The 21,736-nt window shown below is 48.9% G+C and overlaps 2 protein-coding genes across 2 annotated transcripts; one reads left to right on the forward strand and one right to left on the reverse strand.

Moving 5' to 3' along the window:
- Nucleotides 1-364: 364 nt before the first annotated feature.
- JKAMP (JNK1/MAPK8 associated membrane protein) lies at nucleotides 365-7,762 on the forward strand. Its single transcript, XM_006270313.4, has 6 exons — nucleotides 365-510; nucleotides 823-977; nucleotides 2,792-2,998; nucleotides 4,676-4,857; nucleotides 6,161-6,237; nucleotides 7,056-7,762. Exons 1-6 carry the CDS (start codon nucleotides 412-414, stop codon nucleotides 7,272-7,274), a joined length of 939 nt encoding a protein of 312 aa, XP_006270375.2. The 5' UTR covers nucleotides 365-411; the 3' UTR covers nucleotides 7,275-7,762.
- Nucleotides 7,763-11,684: 3,922 nt separating this feature from the next.
- Nucleotides 11,685-20,283, reverse strand: LOC132248445 (uncharacterized). Its single transcript, XM_059721391.1, has 7 exons — nucleotides 20,149-20,283; nucleotides 19,771-19,850; nucleotides 17,984-18,136; nucleotides 16,128-16,230; nucleotides 14,316-14,359; nucleotides 13,041-13,201; nucleotides 11,685-12,161 (listed from the first exon to the last, which is right to left on the reverse strand). Coding segments are annotated over exons 1-7 (663 nt in total). The 5' UTR covers nucleotides 20,270-20,283; the 3' UTR covers nucleotides 11,685-12,160.
- Nucleotides 20,284-21,736: the final 1,453 nt, after the last annotated feature.

The raw sequence follows: 21,736 nt of genomic DNA on the forward strand, positions 1-21,736 counted from the left end.
GGGCTGAGAGCGGGCCCGCTAATAGAACGGGAGGAGCCGGGCTGGCCTCGCTCCGCCATTGGGTAAAGCGTGGGGAGGTAAGGCCTGTGGCTGACAGGAGAGAGGGAGGGGCGGTAAGGAGCCGGGCAGGCTGCACTCCACCATTGGGCAACGGAAGGGGAGCACCGGCCTATGAGGGAGGGGAGGGGCGGGGCTTAGAGAGGCCCCGCCAATAGAAGGAGCAAGTTGGTTTCGCTCCACCATTGGCCACTGGAAAGGAAGCGTCGGCCTATGGGGGGGGCGGGTGCCGGGCAGGCAATGCCCCCATTGGGTGGAGCACTCGCCCTCCCTCCCTCTGGCTGGAACCCGCCGCGACGGAAGTGACGCACTTAGAAGGCGTCGACGCCGCCAGGGCGGCCGCGACTCGCCGCTATGCAGGCCGTGGCGGTGCTGCCCGCCTGCCTGGGCCTGTACTGCGGGAGGGCCGTGCTGGCCGCCAACGGCTCCGCCGAGATCTACGGCGACTGCGGGGTGAGCGCTGCCCCCTTCCCCCCACCCCCCTCCCCGCGCTCTGGCACCGGGCGCTGCCTGCCCCCCGGCCGGGCCTCGGGGAGGTGGATCCCTGCCGGGCCCCGGGGAGCTGCGCTCGAGGGGAGCCGGGAGCAAGTGGGTGCCGGGCCGACCCCCCCCGAGAGCAGCGTCGGCAGAGGGGGCGGGTGGGCAGGCGGCTCCTGGGACTCGGTGCAGCGGTGTCGGGGCTTGCTTCGGGTCCCAGCAGCGGGGAAGGCCGCCCCGCGCTGCAGACACTGTCACCGCGGCCCTGGGCGGGGGCTGCTCTTACAGGTGTGTCCCAGGGGGCAGAAGACGGATGACCACAAGATCTGCCGGCCGTGCACAGAGTCCCCAGACCGCTACGACTGGCTGTACCTGGGCTTCATGGCCCTGCTGCCCCTGGTGCTGCACTGGTTCTTCATCGAGTGGTATTCGGGGAAGAAGAGGTGAGGAGCTGTTTGCTCGCGGTTCTCCGCCGGGCGCCTGGGCGGGCGTCTGCATTTGGCGCAGATGCTTGGCGGCACGCGCCGCTGAGCCCGTGGCCACGCCGCGTTTTGTAGCCACCTGGCGTAGCAGCCGTGCTGCGCGCCGCGATTGCTTCGTGCTGTACGAACACGGTACTTTTCCCACGACTTCTCTGTTTCAAACTGGTATTAAAACCTTCGGTGACCGAAAACGAGTAAAGCCTTTCGTTCTGCAGCCTGTCGGAAGAGATCCGTTTGAGCGCGCATCCGTGCGACGTGGCAGGGCCTGTAATCGAGTGTGAGAAGTAGTAACCGAGTATAACGAATGGAAAGACGCCGGTTTATAAAAATGAAAGGAAATGAGTGAAACTGGGCGCCGGGACGTTTTCACGTGCAGAAGATGTCTGTCTTGTAGGAACTTGCGTGGTGGTGATGGTAATAGTAGTAGTAGTAGTGCCCTGTGGTTCATTGATAGAGTCCTTGTCTGCCGCACGGGACACCTGGGTTAGATTCCCATCTGGACTCAGTCTGGTCTTTGCTTCGAGCCCAGGCCGCCTGCTGTCTCAGTGGCCTAAAGGTAGGATGGCAGGTCCGGGCAGCCTCCACTCCTCCAAAAATTCCTGCCCAGGCTCATGCATCAAAGGTCTGGATGACCCTTGTGCATACACCATAATCCAGGAGGATCAACAGTTGTTGTTGTTAGTTGTTGTTATGAAAAAATACTAGGATAATCCTATTGCAAGCATATAGACTCGTTGTTCAGTGATAGTTCTGTTTAAACAGTGAATGTGCAGTGCATTAATACCTCTATAACGTGCCTGGATGTAAATGTGGTGCAGACGGACTGAGCAACCCCACGCTGCTGTAGGTCAGGTCATTTGATTCATAGATGTTAGGGGTTGGAAGGGACCTCAATAGATCATCGAGTCCGACCCCCTGCATAGGCAGGAAAGAGTGCTGGGTCTAGATGACCCCAGCTAGATGCCTATCTAACCTCCTCTTGAAGACCCCCAGGGTAGGGGAGAGCACCACCTCCCTTGGGAGCCCGTTCCAGACCTTGGCCACTCGAACTGTGAAGAAGTTCTTCCTAATGTCCAGTCTAAATCTGCTCTCTGCTAGCTTGTGGCCATTATTTCTTGTATGTTAGGGCAGCCCTTTGCTCAGAGCAGGCTATTCCAGACTTCCTCACCTAGCGGCGGGGCACTGTGATAGCACCTACTCTTGGCAGGCAGCTGCCTCTTTCAAGCTAATCTGTTTCCTCTGGGCACTGATATAACTTGCATCCGGGTGCAAATGGACGCTAGTTACATTGGTGTTGTGTATGTGCTTGTCCCAGTAGATGAAAGCACGGCAAATTATGACACTGTTTGAAAGCGCTGCTCCTAAACCAATGCATGGTAGCCTGTAAAAAGCAGCCTTCAGGCTCCAGGTCACTGCACACGTAGGATCTGTGATATGCACCTGTGATGTGCATTATGAGGAGACACCTCCTCTGGTAGTTTGATCTTGGTTGTTTGCTAGACTGCTAACAGCGCAAAGGTTAGTTTCAGACACTCAAACACAGTCTGACTGTACGTGTAAAGCTGTCTGAATCCTGGATTATGTGGATTTAATGTGCGGACTCTTTACTGTCCGCTCATTACAAAATAAAGTTTTAAAGCGGTCAGCAAGGTGGTTTCCTGTCCTGTCCTTAACTCAGCAGAAGTTCAAAATTGAAAGACTATTTTTTCAGTCAGCATTTTCATTCTTTTTAGTAGTAACAGTGACATGAAGTACCTTTTCCTCCCTCCCTCCAGTTCCAGTGCATTGTTCCAGCACATCACGGCCTTATTTGAATGCAGTGTCGCAGCTATAGTTACGCTGCTTGTGAGTGACCCGGTGGGTTCCCTGTGCATCCGCTCCTGCAAGGTGGTGATGTTGTCAGACTGGTATACGATGCTGTACAACCCAAGCCCGGATTACATTACCACTATTCACTGCACTCATGAAGCAGTCTATCCTCTGTGAGTACAAGATCTGTTCCACTCAGTTTTTTCCCCCCCTTAATTTAGTGTTGAATTCTCTGTACTTCATGATTTTAACTGTTCACTCAACTGCAGTTATTATATTGGCAAAACGTACTTACTATTTTCCTATTTCCCTTGTGAGAGGGCAACTTGGGCGTCCTCCCAAATGCATGTCATTTGACTTAGATTCAGACAATTCCTGCAGCATGGAGGTTTATTTAAAAGCCAATCACGAATGTGAAAGAGAACATGGCACTTGAATCAAGTGAGGGGAAAAAAGATCAGAACTTCTTATGACAACACAAGTGCTAACTAAGTCAGATTTCACTTGGGAGATGGCATCAGGTTTCTCCTCAGCATTGCGGCTCCTGCTGTCCTGTTTCATTCTTGTATCAATGAGGGCCCTTAACGGTCCCCACAAAGGTGCAGAATGCATGAGGCTTTGAGCCAAACCAGGCGCTGTCCAAACAAACCTTTGGAAGTTGGTGATTTGCTCTATTCACTCTCGTGTGCTTCTCCAGAGCACTCAGCAGCTTGCCAGCTCAGTCAGCCAACCACCCAACGCCCTCAGTGTCCCGTGACCACAGCTTTATTGGGAGTGAGTTTGCTCATTGTTGCAGCCTCGTGTTCTAGGAGAATTCTGCTTGTTCCCATGCAAGTGGTGACAAAACAGGCACAGTGGGAGTTACTGGTAGTCCTGGAATTTGTCCTTATGAACCTGTTACTGCAAGGCAAGCTGGAACGTGAACTCGCAGCACATCACCTGCTTTGCAACCTGTCTGTGTGCATGGTCTCATGGTGCAGTAGATGCAGGGTAGGTTGCCCCTAATAAAAAGGAGATAAGGTAGTTCTCATTTAACCAGGGCAACAGGATGCAGATAGAGAGTTGATGCAGAATATCCAATGCACTATGAATTCACTTTCTCATTTATCTCACATCCTGTGTGCCTGTATCCTTCCAAACAAGAGATGCCTGTATCTTTACAATCTTGCCAATGAGCACCGAGAAAGACTGCCTACTGTGTGAGGGTTTGGGCGGATAGAGGACTGGCAGTGGTGAATTTTAATATGCTGTATTTTCTCACATAGAGCATGCCCCAGAATAATATATACCCCTTCTTTTTTAAAGGCACAATGAAGTAGCCTTTCCTTGTAGTAAGTAGCTGAGTATCAGCAAGTAGAAGCTGAGCCAGCTCATCCTTCTGCTTCCTATGGATCCCTGCAGGCTTTACTTCCACTTTGCTCAAAAAGTGCTTTTACTATATTGCTTACAAACACTCCAATTTCCAGCTGCTATTTTTTGGAAGAAAGATGCATGGTGTATGCAAAAAGAGCATTAACTTCAGGGTGCAGCATTATCAAACAACAATGGATCTGAGGAGCCTTTTGGTAACCTCCCCCTGTGCTGTCACTCTCCAAAGGTGGGTGTGGTCTAGTAGGCAGGAGTCAGAAAACCTGTATTTTGTTTGCATTTCTCCCACTGTCCTGCTCCACAAAGTGGGGTAGGTCAGGGCAGTACTCCGTGCCTATGCTCCCCTTTCCCATCACTTGGGTGTTTTGACTGCAACCCCTTCAGAGCTGAGACCATTTCTAGCAGGAAACAGCCTGGCACTTACGGTAGAAGTCCAGAAGTTAAGGTCATGCAAACAGTAACTGTCACATTTTCCTCTACAGATACACCATAGTGTTTATCTACTATGCCTTCTGCCTAGTGTTGATGATGCTGCTTCGACCTCTTCTGGTTAAGAAGATCGCCTGTGGCTTAGGAAAGTCGGACAGATTTAAAAGCATTTATGCAGCCCTCTACTTCTTCCCTATTCTAACTGTGCTTCAGGCTGTTGGAGGAGGCCTCCTCTGTAAGTTGCGTGTGTCACTTAAGAATGCATGCACCTCCAACAGGGGACTTTAATACAGTGGAAAAAGTGTCCTTTCCTGCTGTGTGGGTGACAGCACTGCCCTAACTTTATGAAGAATAGTTTGTCCGGAAAGTATGCTTACTGGTCCATTGCTGCCTCAGGCCTGTTGTAACGTCATAGATCACTGCACACAGAGTCACTTAATCAACAAAGACATGCAACCTCTCAGTCTTGGGAATAAACGCTCGGAAACCAAGAAGCCCCTATCTTAGATCAAAAGCAGATGTAGCTAACAGATCTACCCGTAGCTGCTGCTAGTGGAGGGTGACAGTTCATCAGCTGTAGGGTTGAATGTACAGTCAGCCTAACCAAGATCTCTGAAGTCATTTCCTCTAACAGTGGTTTTCAACCGTGGTTCGTGTACCCCTGTGGGTCCACAGACTCACAGGTCCAGAAAGATGACTATGGTCAATCAAAAGTGTGTGAATACCCACATTTACAATTCAAGGGGGTCCGCATCCCCCCACTATTTTTTTTTTTTTAAGGTTTCGCCAATGAAAAAAGGTTGAAAACCACTGGTCTAAAGCATGCACTTGAACAGATGAGATGACCTCCTACTCATCCTGAAGAAGCAGTGACCTTCCATCTAGGCAGTGAAGCTACTGAGCCAGACTTCTTTGCAGCTCTTTCTATTCAGATTTCCAAAAAAAAAAAAAAAAAATCTATACAAGAGTTAGCAAACGGTGATAGATGCATTTGGGAAGAAGCGACTGTTTGAGAGTCTAGGACATACTCCAGTGTAGCCAGTGTCTGGCAAGGGGACATGGAGTGGAAATAAATTGAACTCTTAGTGATAATGACTGCATCCCTTTTCTTTGGGTATAGGGATCTCAATTTGGGGAATGGCAGGGAGGAGGAGGAAATGTCTTAAAGGGTTTAGCTGTTCTTTGACTGACAGCTGGGGAAGAGGGAGTGCTACTTCAGTATCAGCACTACCCCCGCTGCCATCGTGAGTCTCTTCTACCCACGTTTCTAGTTTGAAGGAGGGTGTAGGACTAGACTGTAGCAGCTTGCTATACAGTGAGTAACAGCTCTTCACTAGAATTATAGACATTTGGACCTTCAAGAAGCTGAGCTTTGAAACCACCAAAAACAAAATAGCTCATGCTTGGCTCTTGTTTGTGCTGCTTTTGTGTTGGGCTGCAGTGATTCAGAGGAATGGGTATGGCTGTAACTGTTTCCTGCTGAAATGAACTGAATCTGGGTGTGTATTCCTTCTGATATGTCCACTGTTTGTTTCTAGATTATGCTTTCCCTTATATTATATTGGTGTTATCGTTGGTCACCCTGGCTGTGTACATGTCAGCTTCTGAAGTTGAGGTAGGTAAAAATAGCTTTTCTTATTCCTTTAAAACTCAGTGGGTGTGTCCTGACAAGCACACATGTGCAGTTTGCAGCCCATGTGCTCCCGTTTTGCCACACCACTAAATTGCAACACAATGGGTGTTTTTGACACTGGGATACCGCTAAAAAAGTGGCGCAGCAAGCACAGCAGCAACATGTGCTGCCAAAACTAGAGCCTGGCCATTCAAGAGGCATGATCTGGCTGTGAGCAGCCAGTTGGGTGCTGGTGCTCCCTTAGGAGGCCCCCAGGACCACAGATAAGACCACAGGTGCTGGCCCCAGCCTCCTCTACCCCACCCGGGTCAAATACAGGCGGTTGCTTTGTCCTGTGGGAAATGTGTCTCTGCATGGATGTGCTTGCTCATCAGGACATGCCCAATGTTATAGCTGTAGATACCTGAGAAACCAAGCATGAGATGAGGTAAGCACATATGTTGTTCATGTGTGGCCAAAGAGCTCTTTCCTCTGCCACAGTGTCATCTGGAGTTGGTGTGTACTTGTGTGCATACACTTGGACTTTTCCCACTGCTTATGCTGCATACAAATAAACTTTCATTTTTGGCATCTGGTTCCAGCTATAGGAAACCCGCACAAGCCAGTCCTTGATGACATTCCCCAGGTAGACTAGGAAGAGATCAGATTTAGTGGTATCCAGGGTCAAATTGCAGCTCTCACATCCAACAGGCCTCAAGCAGCACCTTGCCATGCGTGGTGCCCCACTTCACCTGCTTGAGAATCAGGCATAATTTAAACAGGAAAAGACTAACTTTTTTTTTTCCTTTTTTTCCCCCAAGTCTTTCAAAGATCTTCTGCTCAGGAAGAAAAGGCTTGTTGTTCTCTTTAGCCACTGGTTACTTCATGCCTATGGAATCATCTCGATTTCCAAGCTGGATAAGCTGGAGGAGGATTTGCCCCTACTGGCTTTGGTACCCACCCCTGCCCTCTTCTATCTAATGACTGCGAAGTATACGGAGCCCTCACGCATACTTTCAGAGGGAGCAAATGGACATTAAATCAACTTGTGCCAAGAAGCTGTCCTGATCACCTGGATTAAGCACCCTCAGAGCTTCGTTCATCCTTTGGGTCTTCGGTGTCTAGTCAGGTTGTTACTGAACCAAACGCTTCTCACAACACCTCAGAAAGACTGAGAGAATATGGACTCATAAGCTATGTCTACATAGCACAACATTGTGGTGTGCAGAGGTAACCAAGTTAGCTCAGATCCTGGCAACAGTGTGGTACTCTGCCCAGGGTAGGTTACCTCAGCCTGGGAAGCAGGTCTAATTGGCCTGGGTAGGCTGCCACACTAATGTGGCTACTCTGTTCCCAATACCTAAGCTAGCTTCTTCACCATGACCTTGAGTATCTCAGCACAGCACAATGCAATACTGTATAAACACACCCTTGGAACGAGCTGCATTTGCACTCTTACTGCATGACCAGTATGTATGATTCCGGATGAGTGATGTCACTGTAAATACATTGCTGGGATTCATATCCATTTTGTTTGTACCTTATTTATTTCACAACACATGTCTGTGAGCAGAGCAGGAAAATAGAACTGGTTTTCTGGCACAAGATTCTGGTGTCTGTCAGCCATCGCTGGGACTCCCCGTCTTCCTGGGGAAAAAAAAAAAAAAAGTATGTACTGTGATGGCCAGAACCAGAAGGGTTAATAAGCAATTACAACAAAAGAAAATGCTTTTTGAAGATATCTGAAATGGAGCTTATGCAACTGTCTTCTGTCTGTCTGGAGTATAACCCGCAAGAATTATATATAGCTTTTTATACTAATCTTGAAACAGCATGAATTTTAAAAAGCAGAACTAAAAAATAATACCGCAGACTTAGCTCATTTAATTAATTTTTTTCTGCTTAGGGTCAGTAAAATAAACTTAGGCAGGAACATGTTAATCTCAGACCCCAAAGTGATGTGGTGCAATTTGCTTATTGGATAAACTCAAGCTTGGGCAGTAACTTATTGTAATGATTTCTAACACCTTTTAACCCCATAGGACAACAGCTTTAGAATAAAATTATAAATAATTATATAACCAACAGATTAGCATAAACAGGAAATAAAAGAGCACGCTAAGTAACCCTCAGGAAGGACGGAACAGAAGTGGGAACAGAAGGGTCACTGCTGTCCCATTACCCCAGATCTCTCTTACTCCCTGTGTGAGTGAGGACCAGATCCTGGCAGAGGGATCTCCCCCTGGTACAACCCTCTGAAAGTGTGGATCGAGGATGCCTGACTTCGCTGAATCAACTTGACATGTATCTGACTGAGGGACTATCGATAAGTTACTAACCAAGTGGGAACTCTTGGTTGATTTCTTTAATTAATTTTTCTTGTCTGTTTATTAGCTTAACCTTTTTACTAACTGTCATATGTGCAAACCATATTTTTGTTGTTATAAGTCAAATTCATTTTTTTTTTTTTTTTATAAGTAAAACTTGTCATTGCTTTCTTTCCCAACATCACCTCCTCAATCCCAAACCAAAAAGCCCAGTGGCTAATAAAGCTGCAGTGCTCGGTCAGTCTGCAACTAAATTGATTTACTCACAGTGCCCAGCTGGCCTGTGACAAAGTACAAAGCAGTCAGTACCTGAACTTGCAGCTATAATTACATACTAGTATTTTATATGTGCAACAACCTCATGCAGTCCAGCAAGCCCCTGCCCTTAGCGCTGGGAGAGAGAAGAAGGCAGGTGTTCTCATGCTGCATCTCGGGCTCAGAATGTTTCAAATGTATGAACTTCTATCTGCTGTATGTCAAACTAGCCTTCCGGCTCAGCCAGTTTTCTTAATACCCTGTCTGCATATTTCTATGTGGCAGGAGGTTGAATCCTTTCTCTTCTGCTAGTTAATGAACAAGAGTTGTAGATCACCTGGAGTCAGTGCAAAGGAGTGCTGGAGCCTGCATGGTCCAGCGCTCTCCCACTCCCCACTGTGCTTGTGTTTTGTGCAGTTAAACCATCATCTGTTTCCTGCAACAGGTGCTCCACAGCCGGCTGGTGTGAACTCAGTCACAACACTAAGTCTTCAGCCAACACTAGCATTATAAGAGCAAGAAACAGGCTGGGCAGCAACCAAGCTCATCACTGAGTTGGGAAGACAAGAGCATTGAGACTCCCCTTGTTTTCTGGATTAAGGCCCTGTAGCTACCAGAATAGGGAAAATGGGATACGGGGTTACCAAAACTAGGGAGCAGTCCCCATCCCATTAAGGGAATGCTTTCCTTATTTCTGATAGCAGGTTGCACGTCACAAAGCAGTCTACAGGGTGAAGTAGAGGTCTTCAAAAGGGATCTCTAGAAAAAAAAAGGGGTTGCCAATAGACTGAAAACGCTCATCCTTCCAAAAAGTGGTTAATTCACACAGAATAGGCAATAGAAGTGTATCCAACTTGGCTGACTAATGACCTGGTGAAAGCTTAAGCATATGAAAATACGATTGGAAAGAGCTTGTCAAGCAAAAATTGTCTCCTGATGGCTGGGCTTCTGCATTTACTGACAGAACCGTCAGCATGCCCTTTCACTAAGTGACCGTCGAATGCTGTTGGCTGCTTTACCCAACTAAACTGTCAGGGGCAACCCACATCTTGCAGCAAAGTGGATGCAGATGCAGGCAGAGAGGATAGCTCTGGGCACCATGCAGATAGTTCAAAGCTATCTGTGTGTTTTGGGTGCTAAATCAGCATGCCCTATGTTACTGTTCCTTGTTCAACTGTAAATTCAGTAGACCATCAATCTTACTGCAGTGTTTTGTTTTTCCTGATAGCTTTATTTTCCAAAATGCCAATTAGCAGCCAGGGAAGATGGTCATGTCAGAACTGGCTTCTACAACAGTGCAAATAGCTATTTATTCAGGGAAACAAGGTAATTATAACCCTATGCCTTGACAGGAAAACATCTGCTTAGCATGTACACAAGTTATCATTTGCATGTATGCAAATCTGTACATCTGGAAATATGGCACCAAGACACGTGCATTTAAATTTAACGGGCAATTAAGAAAGTATCCTCCATAGAATTTTGCAGCCATCTATTTGCACACACAGATGCCGTAACTGTCCATGCACAAGTGCACAATAGGCAGGGATCTGGGTTTTCCATTTCCCATGAAAAAGACGTGGATTCCCCCTTTTACCTGAGAAAAACGTAGACTTTTCATTTTAATGGAGAAACATGCAAATTTTGCAAAGAGCTCTCTGCAGGCTGGCAGAGCTCCAGCCTGAATGGGGCTGGGGGGAGCGAGAGGAGGGCAGTCAAGCTGGGGGTGCCATGTGCATGTATATGCACACAGCCACCAGGCAGCCTGGAGAGCAGCTCCCGCAGGTAAGTCGGGGGGGGGGATGATGGGATTGAGGCCCCCATAGGGAGGGAGGGAGGGAATTGGGCTGGGGTTGGGGCTGCTGCCCAGCTGGGCAGTGTGGGGCTTGGGGGCTGGGGCTGGAATGTGCACCCACAAGACCCCAGTGGAGACGGCTGCCGGCAACTGGGGGAGCGGGGCTGCCTCCCCATCACTGCATACCCGTGGGGGAGCAGGGGGGATCTGTGCCCCATGCCCCCCAGATCTGTGCATGGGGCAGGTGCGAAATGTCGGCTGCAGGCTTGGGCTGCCTGCCCTACTGCCCTCCCTGGGGGCTTCCACTGCTCAGCAGATGGGACTCAGAGCAGGGCTGGATGGAGAGAACTCTATGCTACTGCCAGGAGCTCCACGCCACCCTGGCAAGGCACCCCCCCTGCCCACCCGGCAGCAGTGCGGGCAGCAGCACAGGGTTGTGCCCCTTGCTGCTGCCAGGCGGGCAGGGCTCATGTCACCAGGGCAGCACGGAGCATGCAGTGGCAAGGAGCTTCCCTGCCTGGTCCCACTCTGCCCTGGTCCCACCCACTGGGCTATGGAGGTCCTAGGGCAGGGCAGCAGGGTGGGGACCCGAGCCTGGAGCTGCCAGCCCACCCCCACCATGCACACAGATCTGGGGGGCACGTGTCCCCCCTGCCCCCACCTAAGCCCACGGTGGGCAGTCCACATCCGCCCCCCACGGGCTCTGCTCTGGCCGTGCCACCCATGGGGAAGGGGGAGGCAGGCTCCGGGCTCTACTGTGCCGCAGCAGCTGCTGCCTTGCAAGGGCAGCAGCCAGGACTCAGTTTCTGCTGCAGGTGACAAGGGACTGTGGACCTAGGTCCCTGGCCCCATAACCCTGGCAGCTGGGAGCCCCTTCCAGCAGGGCCAGGGGGGGCGAGGGGCACCAGCATGGCTGGGGGGCTGTGGCTTGGGAGTGAGGGGCCTGGACCTGCCTTCTGTGAGTGAAGGGGGCAGGGGGAGCTCTGATTTTCTATGATAAAAAAAACAAAATCAAATACCAAAATGTACAGGTATTTAGAATTTATTTTGTTATAGTGATTGAGGCACTGATAGGCTTCCAAACTGTAAATAGATCAATAAAGATATTAGTGGTTTTTCATTTTAAAATCACAAATGTTGAGGTTTTTTCCATCAAAGAATTTGTGATTTTTTTTTTTAAATCAGAGAAAAACAGGATCCCTGATAACAGGACACCAAACCAACAGGTCTAGGGGCCATATTTAGAGAAGTCCCCAACCTCCCGGGAATGGCATTTCTATGCAAGGACAGCAGGCCTCCCTGTTGAAACATCTGGCTCTAAAGAGGCAACACAATGCAAAAATAAACCCCAGCTAGCACAAGTGATACCTGCATCACTGAAGGAGATCAAGGACTTTTTGTATCAGACCCTAACACATCCCCTTCTCATGGCTCGCAAAGCTTGCAGCTGGTAAATGTATCCTAGTTACATCAGCGTGTGTCCTGGTTGCGCGTATCGGGGATATTAAGCTAATACGTACCTTGCGCGTCCTGATATCTTCTGGAAGTATCTGGAATACAAGCACAGAAGACTAATTAACAGCCTTTTCTCTTGATCCCACTCTCAGTAGCACAAAAAAGAAACAGAATTGCAGGTGCAGCTTTAGGAGTAACAGACGCCTGTTTGCAGGGCCCTGCAATGCCTGCATGCAAAGACACCTCGCTGACCTCGGTGGGAGTTTCATGTGTGAATGCATGACAACTTTAGGCCCTTAGGAAAGCAGAAAGTAAATTTTCCTTTAGTGGGCTTTTCATCATTCAGTGTCCAGCTCCACCGTTTGCCTTCCCTTGTTTGCTGTTTAAGTACCTACATCCAAGTGATTCAAAGCTGTGCAAATGTAGTCGTCATTTTGCTTCCAAATCTTCTAACTATAAAACACATCTCATGAAAACAAGACTACAGCCGTGTAAAGGTTTTTAAGACCCAGGTAGACAAAGCCCTGGCTGGGATGATCTAGTTGGGGCTGGGCCTGCTTTGAGCAGGGGGTTGGACTAGATGTAACCTCCTGAGGTCCCTTCCAACCCTCATTTTCTATGATTTTACATGCACAGATGCTGTGATTTAATACCAGGGTCTTTAGCACCAATGGCACAAATACAACTTGAGCTCAAGAGGTACTGCAGTAATAAGCAGGGATCCTGATTTTCCCTGATAAAAAAAATTGCAACTTCCCTGATAAAAACCCCAAAATGATTCAAATGAAAGGCCCCTCACTCCTCACCACAGCCACCCCAGCCCTGCTGGTGCCCCTCACTCCTCCCCCTCCCCCACCCTGCTGGTGTCCCCCCCCCCTACCCCCCCCACTCAGTCTGTTCATAATTTAATTAATAAATAAATAAATAAATGCAACTCTAGCAGGAGGCAAAAGCAAAGAGGTGGTATTTCTTACCAGGGATTCACGACAGATTGACTTCCTAGTAAAGAATCCAGTCCATCCAAGTTACTTTGAAGCCTGTTGCTAATGCTGTCAACCTTTTGCTCTCTGTGCTGAACTTTTGCTATTAAATTTGCCATTGCCCTCAGAATTTCCTGCTCAGTCTCCACAAATTCCTGTAACAAGACAGAGTAGGAAGATCACGTTCTTGTGAGGGGAAAGAAAAAAATCACAAAATATCGGGATAGCAGATGGTACCATCTGCTATCTCACAGTGTGTCCGGCCACGAAGCCCAAGGCCTTGAGGCGGGAAACAGCCCTTGCCTTTGCACCACCCGAGCAGTTTTTGCGATGGCACAACATGAAAGCAAATAGATGTCCGTGTCCTTTATCGTGTCACAAATGCCTTTGTGGCTGCAGCAGAAAGCAGTAGTAATTTGTGCTGCTTTTTCATGGCAGATGTCTACTTCCTTTATGGCAAGAGAGTGCAGGCAGCCCGGAGCTGCCCATGCTCTCCAGCTGCCCTCAGCAGACACCCCCCGAAATCTCTGCAGCACATCTGAGATCAGGAGAAGCCGGAGCTCCAGGCTTGCAAAGATGAGCCTTGGGAGAGTCTCAGGGCCACGTCTCAGAGCGGGGAACACGTTGCCTGTTGTCCTGCAGGATCAATAAGCAGGACAATGGGCAATGTGCATTTCACTTATTGAAGCGAATCAGCTGTGCAAGGGGACATCCCGCCATAGAGGATCCGCTTTATTTGGCAATGTCAATTTACACCCGGTTCTGGAACCAACCTTTGTGCAAATTTTTCACTGGGTCCTTTTTCCTGGCTCATTCAACAGGAGGCAAAACTTGCCCTTCTGCTCGAATGATCTGCCCTGAAATATCTAAGGGGTATTTCCATTAAGTTCTTGTTGAACGTAAAGGTTCTTCCCAGTCTAAACAGTATTAGATTGGCAATCTGGATTGGAAGGGCAAAGGTAAGATTGTACAGCCGCGTGGCACAGATTTAAAGAAGGATGGCCACTTTTAGCTAGGTTTGAACCTCGGATAAGCAAAATAAAGCATCGATCTAGGACCATTTGCAATCAGGATTTTTATGCAGAGCTAGACAACGATCATTTTCTGTATTCTTCCGGCGTGCTAGGCAATTACAATCAATTCAGACAGAACAGGTGCTCTTAGAAGAAACATAGAGCAGTATTTACAGTACAAACCATTCTTTTTTGCATGTAAACCAAAATATTTTCATTGCTAAAAAGTACCATGTACAACAGAGTTGAAACTCACCTTTTGAATGTAACTGTCCTCTGACCATGCCTTCAGAAGAAGCTCTAGTGAAAAGGGCAAGTAGGCTATGTCAAAAAGGTGCACTGAGAAAGTGATTTTTAAGTAGTTGAGCTTTTTTTTTTTTTAAATCCCCAATGTCCAAATCAACACACGTCTGTTGCCATGTCTGTAGATATCCATGAGCGTCACGGGATGGGATCCCCAGGGATGGCCGTGATACCCCTAGGACTCCTTGATTGTGCCAATCCTGCCCAACAGGCACTCTCTTTCTCGCCTGCCACGTCTTGTTGTAACTGTACTAGATAAGGAGGCTGCCCTCAAGTTTGTATTTTGGGCACAGTCCTGATGGACTCCACTGAACCCTGTGCGTTCTCAGACCCCTTTCGGGTCCCGCTTGAAAATGGATGCCTCTCAAGACACCCTCAGCCTTATGGGCTAGATGTGTGGCTGCAAACCACCCCTTTACCACGCCCCAAGCCTCGCAGATAGCATTCACACAGTGTCCCTCTGAGGCCTTAGTTTAACTTGGCCTCTGGTCATCCCTGGGCTCTCCTCAGCCCTGTCTCTCTCTTGGTGCCCCCTGGCGCTAAGGTCCGCTCACCCCTCTTTGTCACTGCACCCCTGGTGCTGGGGTCCACTCAACCCTCTTTGTCACTGTGCCCACACTGGTGCTGGGGTCCCCATACTGCAGTGGGCCCCCAATGAGGCCTCCTCCTTCCCCAATAGCCTCAGCCCGATCCACCGGTTTACAAACAGAAATCAAAATCCGAGCCCCTGGGCTCTAACATATTGCAAGCAGCTCAGGGTGTGCTCTGTCCCTTTCAAAGAGTCACCCTTCCCCCCAGCACTATGTGCCTTGTAGGCCAGGGTATCTGTTGAGCTCCTGTAGTCCCTTAATCTTACCAGAAGCCGAATGGGCAGTCAAGCCTCTTCGCTTAGCTTCCTCTAGGAGATCTCCTTCCCCCTTGGCTCCTGGCAGAGAACTGACCCTCTGGTCCCAGCCCTGGGGTTTATATATGCCCCAGGCCCTGCCTCTTCTGGTCAGCTGACCACCTGCAGGTGTGGGCTAATTCCCTCATTCCTGCTGCCACGGTAACTTGCAGCTGAGGGGTTCCTGCCCGACTGCTAGGGCTCCCTCCCCAGGCAGTTTCAGCCCTTAAAGGAGCAGGCACCTTAGTGCCCTGCGACAGTGAGCCATATAACTTTAAACAAACCAGTACACCTCCTCCCAGACCAATAGATCTGGGAGTTCAGATACTCCCTATAGCCAGACAAGCATCCTCTGGGTAGGGACCTACCAAAACTGTGATTTTGTGGAAACTGTGAAATCCGGCATTGGCCACAAAATCAGGCAGTGCCCATAAAAACCACAAAAATCCTTAGTGAAAATAAAGAGCTGGCTCCCCAGATGGAGGAGAGGGGGGCTGCTAGCACAAAGGGGAGCCCAAGATAGCTGCTATCCCTGCCCCTCCCCACTGACTGGCTGAGAGGGCTGCCTGTCATGCAGCCCCACCCCTCTTCACTAATCAGTGTTGAGGGGTGGGGCAACACTACAACCCTCAACCAATCAGCAGCAAGGGGTGGGGCTCTATGACGGACAGCCCTCACAACCGGCATGGGGGGACCCTGCCATGATCAGCCCATGGGAATGACCGCCAGCTCTGGGCTCACCCCAGGAAATCGGCCGGCTGCCTTCCCGAGTTGGGTAGACCTCTATCTATAGGCAAGCCCTGAGCCCGGAGGCCTGGGAGTTCGGTCACGCTTGATAGTAGCCAAAAGGCCAAGAAGCAATTTCTTCCGACAACACCTTACCGCGAAGGATTGCCAAGTCCTGCAGAATTTTGATTGTTGTTGACTTGTGCTTTTCCGCCTCCGAGTTCATGGTGGAAATATCTGCTTTGATCCGTGCATTGCACTGTGGAGAGAAATCATAACAATTCAGATGTTACACACTGTCTCTTCTGCCTGGTGACTAGACATTTTGGCCACCTTCAGAAACACCCTGGATATATATTCCCTGGGACAAATCACTCTACTGCTACGCTCCCCTTCCACATCAGGATCCATTTCACTTTGTTGAACACACACATTAATAGCTGCCAGAATAAATACAAGCCCCAAATCAGTGCACCAGTGCTACGGGGCGAGCAAAGGGTCTCACTCTTCCACTCAGGGTTGTACTAACCGCCAAACCGGGGTCAGGGAGGAATTTCTCCCCTCAATCAGACTGGCGAGGTCTGTGGAGGGTTTTATTCCTAGGACGGCATGATGTGCATTTACTTGAACGAGGCTGCAAGCAGATACAGCAGACTTCACAGACCCCTTTGGACAGCTGGCGCAGAGTGGCTACTAGAGGTGTGGTGTCAGCCCTGAGTGGTTTTACCAAAGTATTAGTCTAATGGCCTCGGATATTTTCTGGGTAATGAGTTCCTTTGCGCCTGGTGCTTAGAAGGAAGCAGAGCTTAGCTCCTTGCTGGAACTGGGACTCTTGGAGGAACGAGGCCCATCAGCATCACGGACTCAGGCATTGAGACCTACCTGCTTTCCAGGAGAATTAGGCTCTTACATGCTTGCGTCAGTTTGGGCGGTTTGGCAAGTTTTACCGTTAGCTCTTAGACAAGGCAGCGTCTATCCAGGATAGACAACACTGGTTGCTACCTCACCTAAGTGCACAGGAGGGTCCCGGCAAGAGAAGGCAGGAGTGCCTACAGTCACTGAAAGGCAAGTCGTGCAACAGCAGAGCATTATCTTACTTCCCGGTAAGGCGGCACACATCTATTGGCGTTTTCTTTCTCCCGAGTGCCTGGGGAGAGCAGCACCACTCTCAATTAAGTTTCTCTGAGCTAGAACTGCAGCAGGTCGTGCTGTTGCTCAGAATATGCACGATGAGACTTTTCCCTCTCAGTCGGGTGGCTTTGGGCTTTCTGGCAGGCACTGAACCAGCCTGAACGCTGCTCCTCAATACGGGTAAGCCATGTAAGGCAATAGGGATGACTGTCTGCTGTGCCGCACCACCCCATGCCTTGACCTCATCGCAGCCTTTGGCTTTCCCTCAGCTAGCAGGGTAGTGGATTGGGCGTAGCAGAAAATGTTTCTACTCAACAAGATGAGACCCAACTTTCCACATCCCGACGTGTCTCCCATTAAAGTTAAAAGGAGTGCCACAGGTGCAACCAAAAGCAAAATTGGACTCTTGGGCCATGTCCAGATGTGCAGCATGCAGTGCCACAGACCCACCCACGGCACCACACGCCGCATGTGCACATGTTCCTCGTGTTGCTACTTTGCCGCAAAAAACACATGCCACCCAAAACCGATGCCTAGCTGGCTGTCGGGCAGGCTCCCTGCTGCAGGAGCACCACAGCTGCAGCTCCCCAAGGCCCCCAGGACCCCAGGTAAGGCTGCCGGGGCCAGCCTCCCCTACCCCACCCAGGGTAACCTGCTGCGAACCAGAGCACACGTGACGCAGACGTTCCCCAGGGACAAGCAGCCAGCCATACAAGACGTGCCACCGCTACTTGTCCCTGGGGAAACAAGTTCGTGCTCGTCTGGACGCAGCCTTGGGGCTTAATTTCCATCCTCCTCCATTTCCATTCCTTCCTGTGAAGGAAAACCAGACCGAGCTCTCCACGTGGACAAGCCTGCGCAGGAAGCGCCGTGTTACTCACTAATTTCAACCTGCCATTTTCTGCATTCACAAGCTCAAGCTTTCTGTCGACCTCATAAATGTCTCTCTCTAGCAGCTTCAAAACCTCTGTGTGGTCTCTCAGCTGCTCCAAAGCTGCGTCACGCTTCGTCTGCAATTCATTCTTCTGCTCAGCCTGTCCACGAAGAAACCCTTTGTTATTTAGGTTCATTGCAATTCACCTTGTATTCATATGTGAATTGTTGCTATCAAATAAATAAAGGACTGTGTAGTTTATTAAAGTGGCAACTTTCATCTAAGGATTTCAAGGTGCTTTACAAAAGGAGTATCGTCTCTACCAGGCACATCGAGAACAGCACAGAGGCGGTGATGAATTGCCCGAGGTCCACAAGGCAATGGCAGAATTGGAAAGAGAGTCTCCTTCTGCCTTCCAGCCCCAGTCGCTAACTACTGAACACTGGCTGCAGGCTAATGGACACTACACGTTCATTAACGCACCATAATTACTGCACATTAAGTTTAGTACTTGGATAACCAAGTACTAAAATCAATGCTCAATAACTGGTGCTACTGTGCAGTAGCACTGGCACATGGGTTTTTACAGACACCAACTGCAGAGTAGCCTAATCCTACTGCGCGGCAGCGTGTTAGCACTGGTTTTGCCCGGCACACTACTGTGCAGCGTTATTACACTACTGTGCAGTTAGTGTCTTGTGCAGACACACCTCTTGTCTCATAAAGGGTTACATCAAGGAGCCTAGTGACATGCAAGACATTTTATATTGATGAAGGCCGCAGGCATGCTCAAAAAATTTGAAAAATGATTCTGGTGACATCACTGCCCTTTTAAGTAGGCTTAAAGCGGGGAACAGGATACCCAGAGAGGTGGTGGTGGGGTCTCCATCCTTGGAGATTTTTAAGACCCAGCTGGACAAAGCCTTGACTGGGATGATGTAGTTGGGGCTGGTCCTGCTTTGATCAGGGGCTTGGACTAGATGCAACCTCCTGAGGTCCCTTCCAGCCCTCATTTTCGGATCCTGAGGGGCACCTCCCTCCCTGAACAAGGAACAGTGTCAGTGCCTGTGGGTCTGCTGCAGGCCAAGAGCTACTGAGATCAGCCCTAACAGCATCAGGCAATCTAGGAATGTATCTGGCAATTCGGTTTGTGACTTTATAACCAAGGACCCCTGCATTTAGCATATCTAATGTCTCTCTCGCAAGCTAGGCAAATCTTCCTCCTCGTGCTATTTCCCAGTAGTATATTTTGCACCAAGAGATGAACCAAGCTGATGAGACGAAGAGATTGAATCGGGGGAGGTATTTTCCCTGCAAATGTGAGTTGCTGAAGCTGTGAAAGGACCTTGCCCAGCAGTGGTAAGCTTCTGTAGTGTGATAGGGTTCACACAGGACCTGGCATTGCAGCCCCTTGCTCACATAAGTAATTCCTCTCATTGCATTAGTGCCACTCGTGTGGCCAAGGGTAGCAAGAGTGGGCTCCAGCTCAGAGTTTTACATGAGGTACGTGAGGATGTCTCTGTGGTGTCTGTCAGGCTGGGCAAGCATCTTCCAACCAGAAAACCCCTGCCTGCATCACGGTCGACAGAAGCTCTAGGAAGAGGGTGCTGGAAAGGTGGGAGACTATAACAACGCACAAGACCAGAGAGGGAGAAGCTTAGCCTTGTCCTTGAAAATAGCCAAGGCTGGCAGCATCCCTTGCAGTCTACATGGGTGCATGCTTTCCACTGGAAGGAAAACAAACCAATTTTGGGGGCATTAACCAACGACATCCAGGAAGATGATAACCATTACCGTAGTTTTTTGGAGTCTTCTTGTCGCCCTGAGCGAGCGCTCGATGGATTTCGTCAGGTTGGCCTCTTCATCTTTGAGACCTGTAAATGAGGGACACGGGTTCTCGTCTCTCTTTGTCCCCTGGGCTGAACGCGGCTCCAAGAGCACAGCATGTTACAACAGTAAATGGTCCCTTGCATAGGTTTACGATTAATGATTATTTACGTGGCAGTCATGTCCCAAGGTCAGAACCCAGCTGGTGTACAAGGACCTTCCAGCTTTGCTGTGCTTTACAGTTCAGCTGAGCGATAAGTAGGCCAAGGATTGTGAGACAGTCAGCCCTCTTTCTTGCACACTAGTAAAAAGCGTCAAGATGTACTGGAGCAACCTCCTACCCACCCGAAACTTTCTTCCTCAGTTCTTCATATTTGGCGTGCTTCTCCTCCAGCTCTCTCTGTGTCTCCTCTGCGACTGGCCTTCTCAAACTCAGCTGCTGCTCTTTTTGATTCAGGCTCTCCATGACAGTTTTGATTTCATCCTTTAATGAAAACAAAGTTTAATTAATGATCCGTCTACACATCACGGGTTATGTAGTAACTCAGCATAGTAGAGAAAGACAAAACACCAGGAACTTACGCTATCGACTTGATCACACCAATACATTTCTGACAGTCTATGCAGTTAGAAGCAACATCTTATGGACCCGGACTTGGAAGGACTGTATTCCTTTTACCTTCGCCACAGACCCCCTGGGTAATCCTGGGCAAGTCATTTAAATTCAGATGTTTAAACCGATAGCTCAGTTTCAAAATGGTCTCCAAAGGAGACTTCACTGTGTAAGCCACTTAAGTGGTAAAATACTGAGCAGGACACCAACTCCCTTTATACCCTGACCCTTAACTTGTGTCTCAGTTGGTGCATCTACACAAGATGCTTAAAGAGCCATAGTCTAGTTTTACTGTGCATTAGCACATCACAGCAAAAACCGTGCTAATGTGCAGTAAAATTAGTCTACTGCACATTAAGCTTCACGAAAGGAAAAGCCCGTGCACAATTGCTACGATGCATTAGCACCAGCTACTGAGCATTTATGTAGTACCTCATATTAGAGGTACTAAACTTAATGCAGAGCAGCAATAGTGCATTAATGCACTTGTAGACATTTCCAGTTTCTCCACCAGCAAAAAGAGTTAATCTTTTCTTTCTTCTGCACTTTGTCTATTTAAACTAACATTTTCAAATGGGATTTGGACACATTTCCCACTGGGAATGGGACACCCAAGTCCTGTAGGTTGAGTTAAAATCACAACCCCAGATTGTGGGCTCTTCAGGGTCAGGAAATACCCAAATTGTATGTAAGAGCATCCCTTGACATAATGGGACCCTCACTTTTTTTGGTCCCCTACTTGCAACTGTAATACAAATCAGTAAGAATGAAGTACATAGGAGGAATAAAATGAAGAGATATCAAAAGACTTTTCAATGGAACAGCATATGCTCATTTAACTTTTAATGCAATGGCAAAATTACAAGAAATAAGGAGATGGGAACAAGAGCAATTCACAATTAAGGAGAATTATGGAACATGTTCAAATGGGGAAAGGAAAGGAGGGGCTCAGACATGAAATGATGCACTTGGAAAGAGAGAAATCCTGGCTGGAATAATGCCAGGAACCTGGACTCACTTCCCAGAGACAGAATAAAGACTGGAGGCAGTTCTGATTTCTTCCCCATGATTGAGTCCAAGTTACCCTTACTCACGCTAATAGGGAGTCAGGACTAAATATATCAACAGGTTGCAAAGTGTGTTACCCTTTTATTAAACCAGATCCTATTTCAATCTAGTCCAAGGATGGGAGAAGAGAATGAAGGCACTGAAAAACGAAGCACAACAGATGAGTTGGAAACAGCGGAGTCAACAGGCGTGTGTGAAGCATGGGCAATGGAAGGCAACTGAATATCCAAAATGAGACAGCCAGTGCAATAG

This window comes from Alligator mississippiensis, chromosome 2 (genome assembly GCF_030867095.1).
Source record: "Alligator mississippiensis isolate rAllMis1 chromosome 2, rAllMis1, whole genome shotgun sequence".
Classification (NCBI taxonomy): Eukaryota; Metazoa; Chordata; order Crocodylia; family Alligatoridae; genus Alligator; species Alligator mississippiensis.

What these genes read in the sequence shown, in the direction of transcription:
- JKAMP (XM_006270313.4), top strand. Translation starts at nt 412, where the DNA reads ATGCAGGCCGTGGCGGTGCTGCCCGCCTGCCTGGGCCTGTACTGCGGG. An exon ending in TGTTGGAGGAGGCCTCCTCT is followed by an intron (nt 4,858 to 6,160) that starts GTAAGTTGCGTG and finishes GTTTGTTTCTAG; the next exon opens with ATTATGCTTTCCCTTATATT. An exon ending in TGTCAGCTTCTGAAGTTGAG is followed by an intron (nt 6,238 to 7,055) that starts GTAGGTAAAAAT and finishes TTTTCCCCCAAG; the next exon opens with TCTTTCAAAGATCTTCTGCT.
- LOC132248445 (XM_059721391.1), bottom strand. Translation starts at nt 20,269, where the DNA reads ATGGAGAGCCTGAATCAAAAAGAGCAGCAGCTGAGTTTGAGAAGGCCA. An exon ending in AAAATGGCAGGTTGAAATTA is followed by an intron (nt 16,231 to 17,983) that starts GTGAGTAACACG and finishes TTCTCTCCACAG; the next exon opens with TGCAATGCACGGATCAAAGC. An exon ending in AGGACAGTTACATTCAAAAG is followed by an intron (nt 13,202 to 14,315) that starts GTGAGTTTCAAC and finishes GTCTTGTTACAG; the next exon opens with GAATTTGTGGAGACTGAGCA.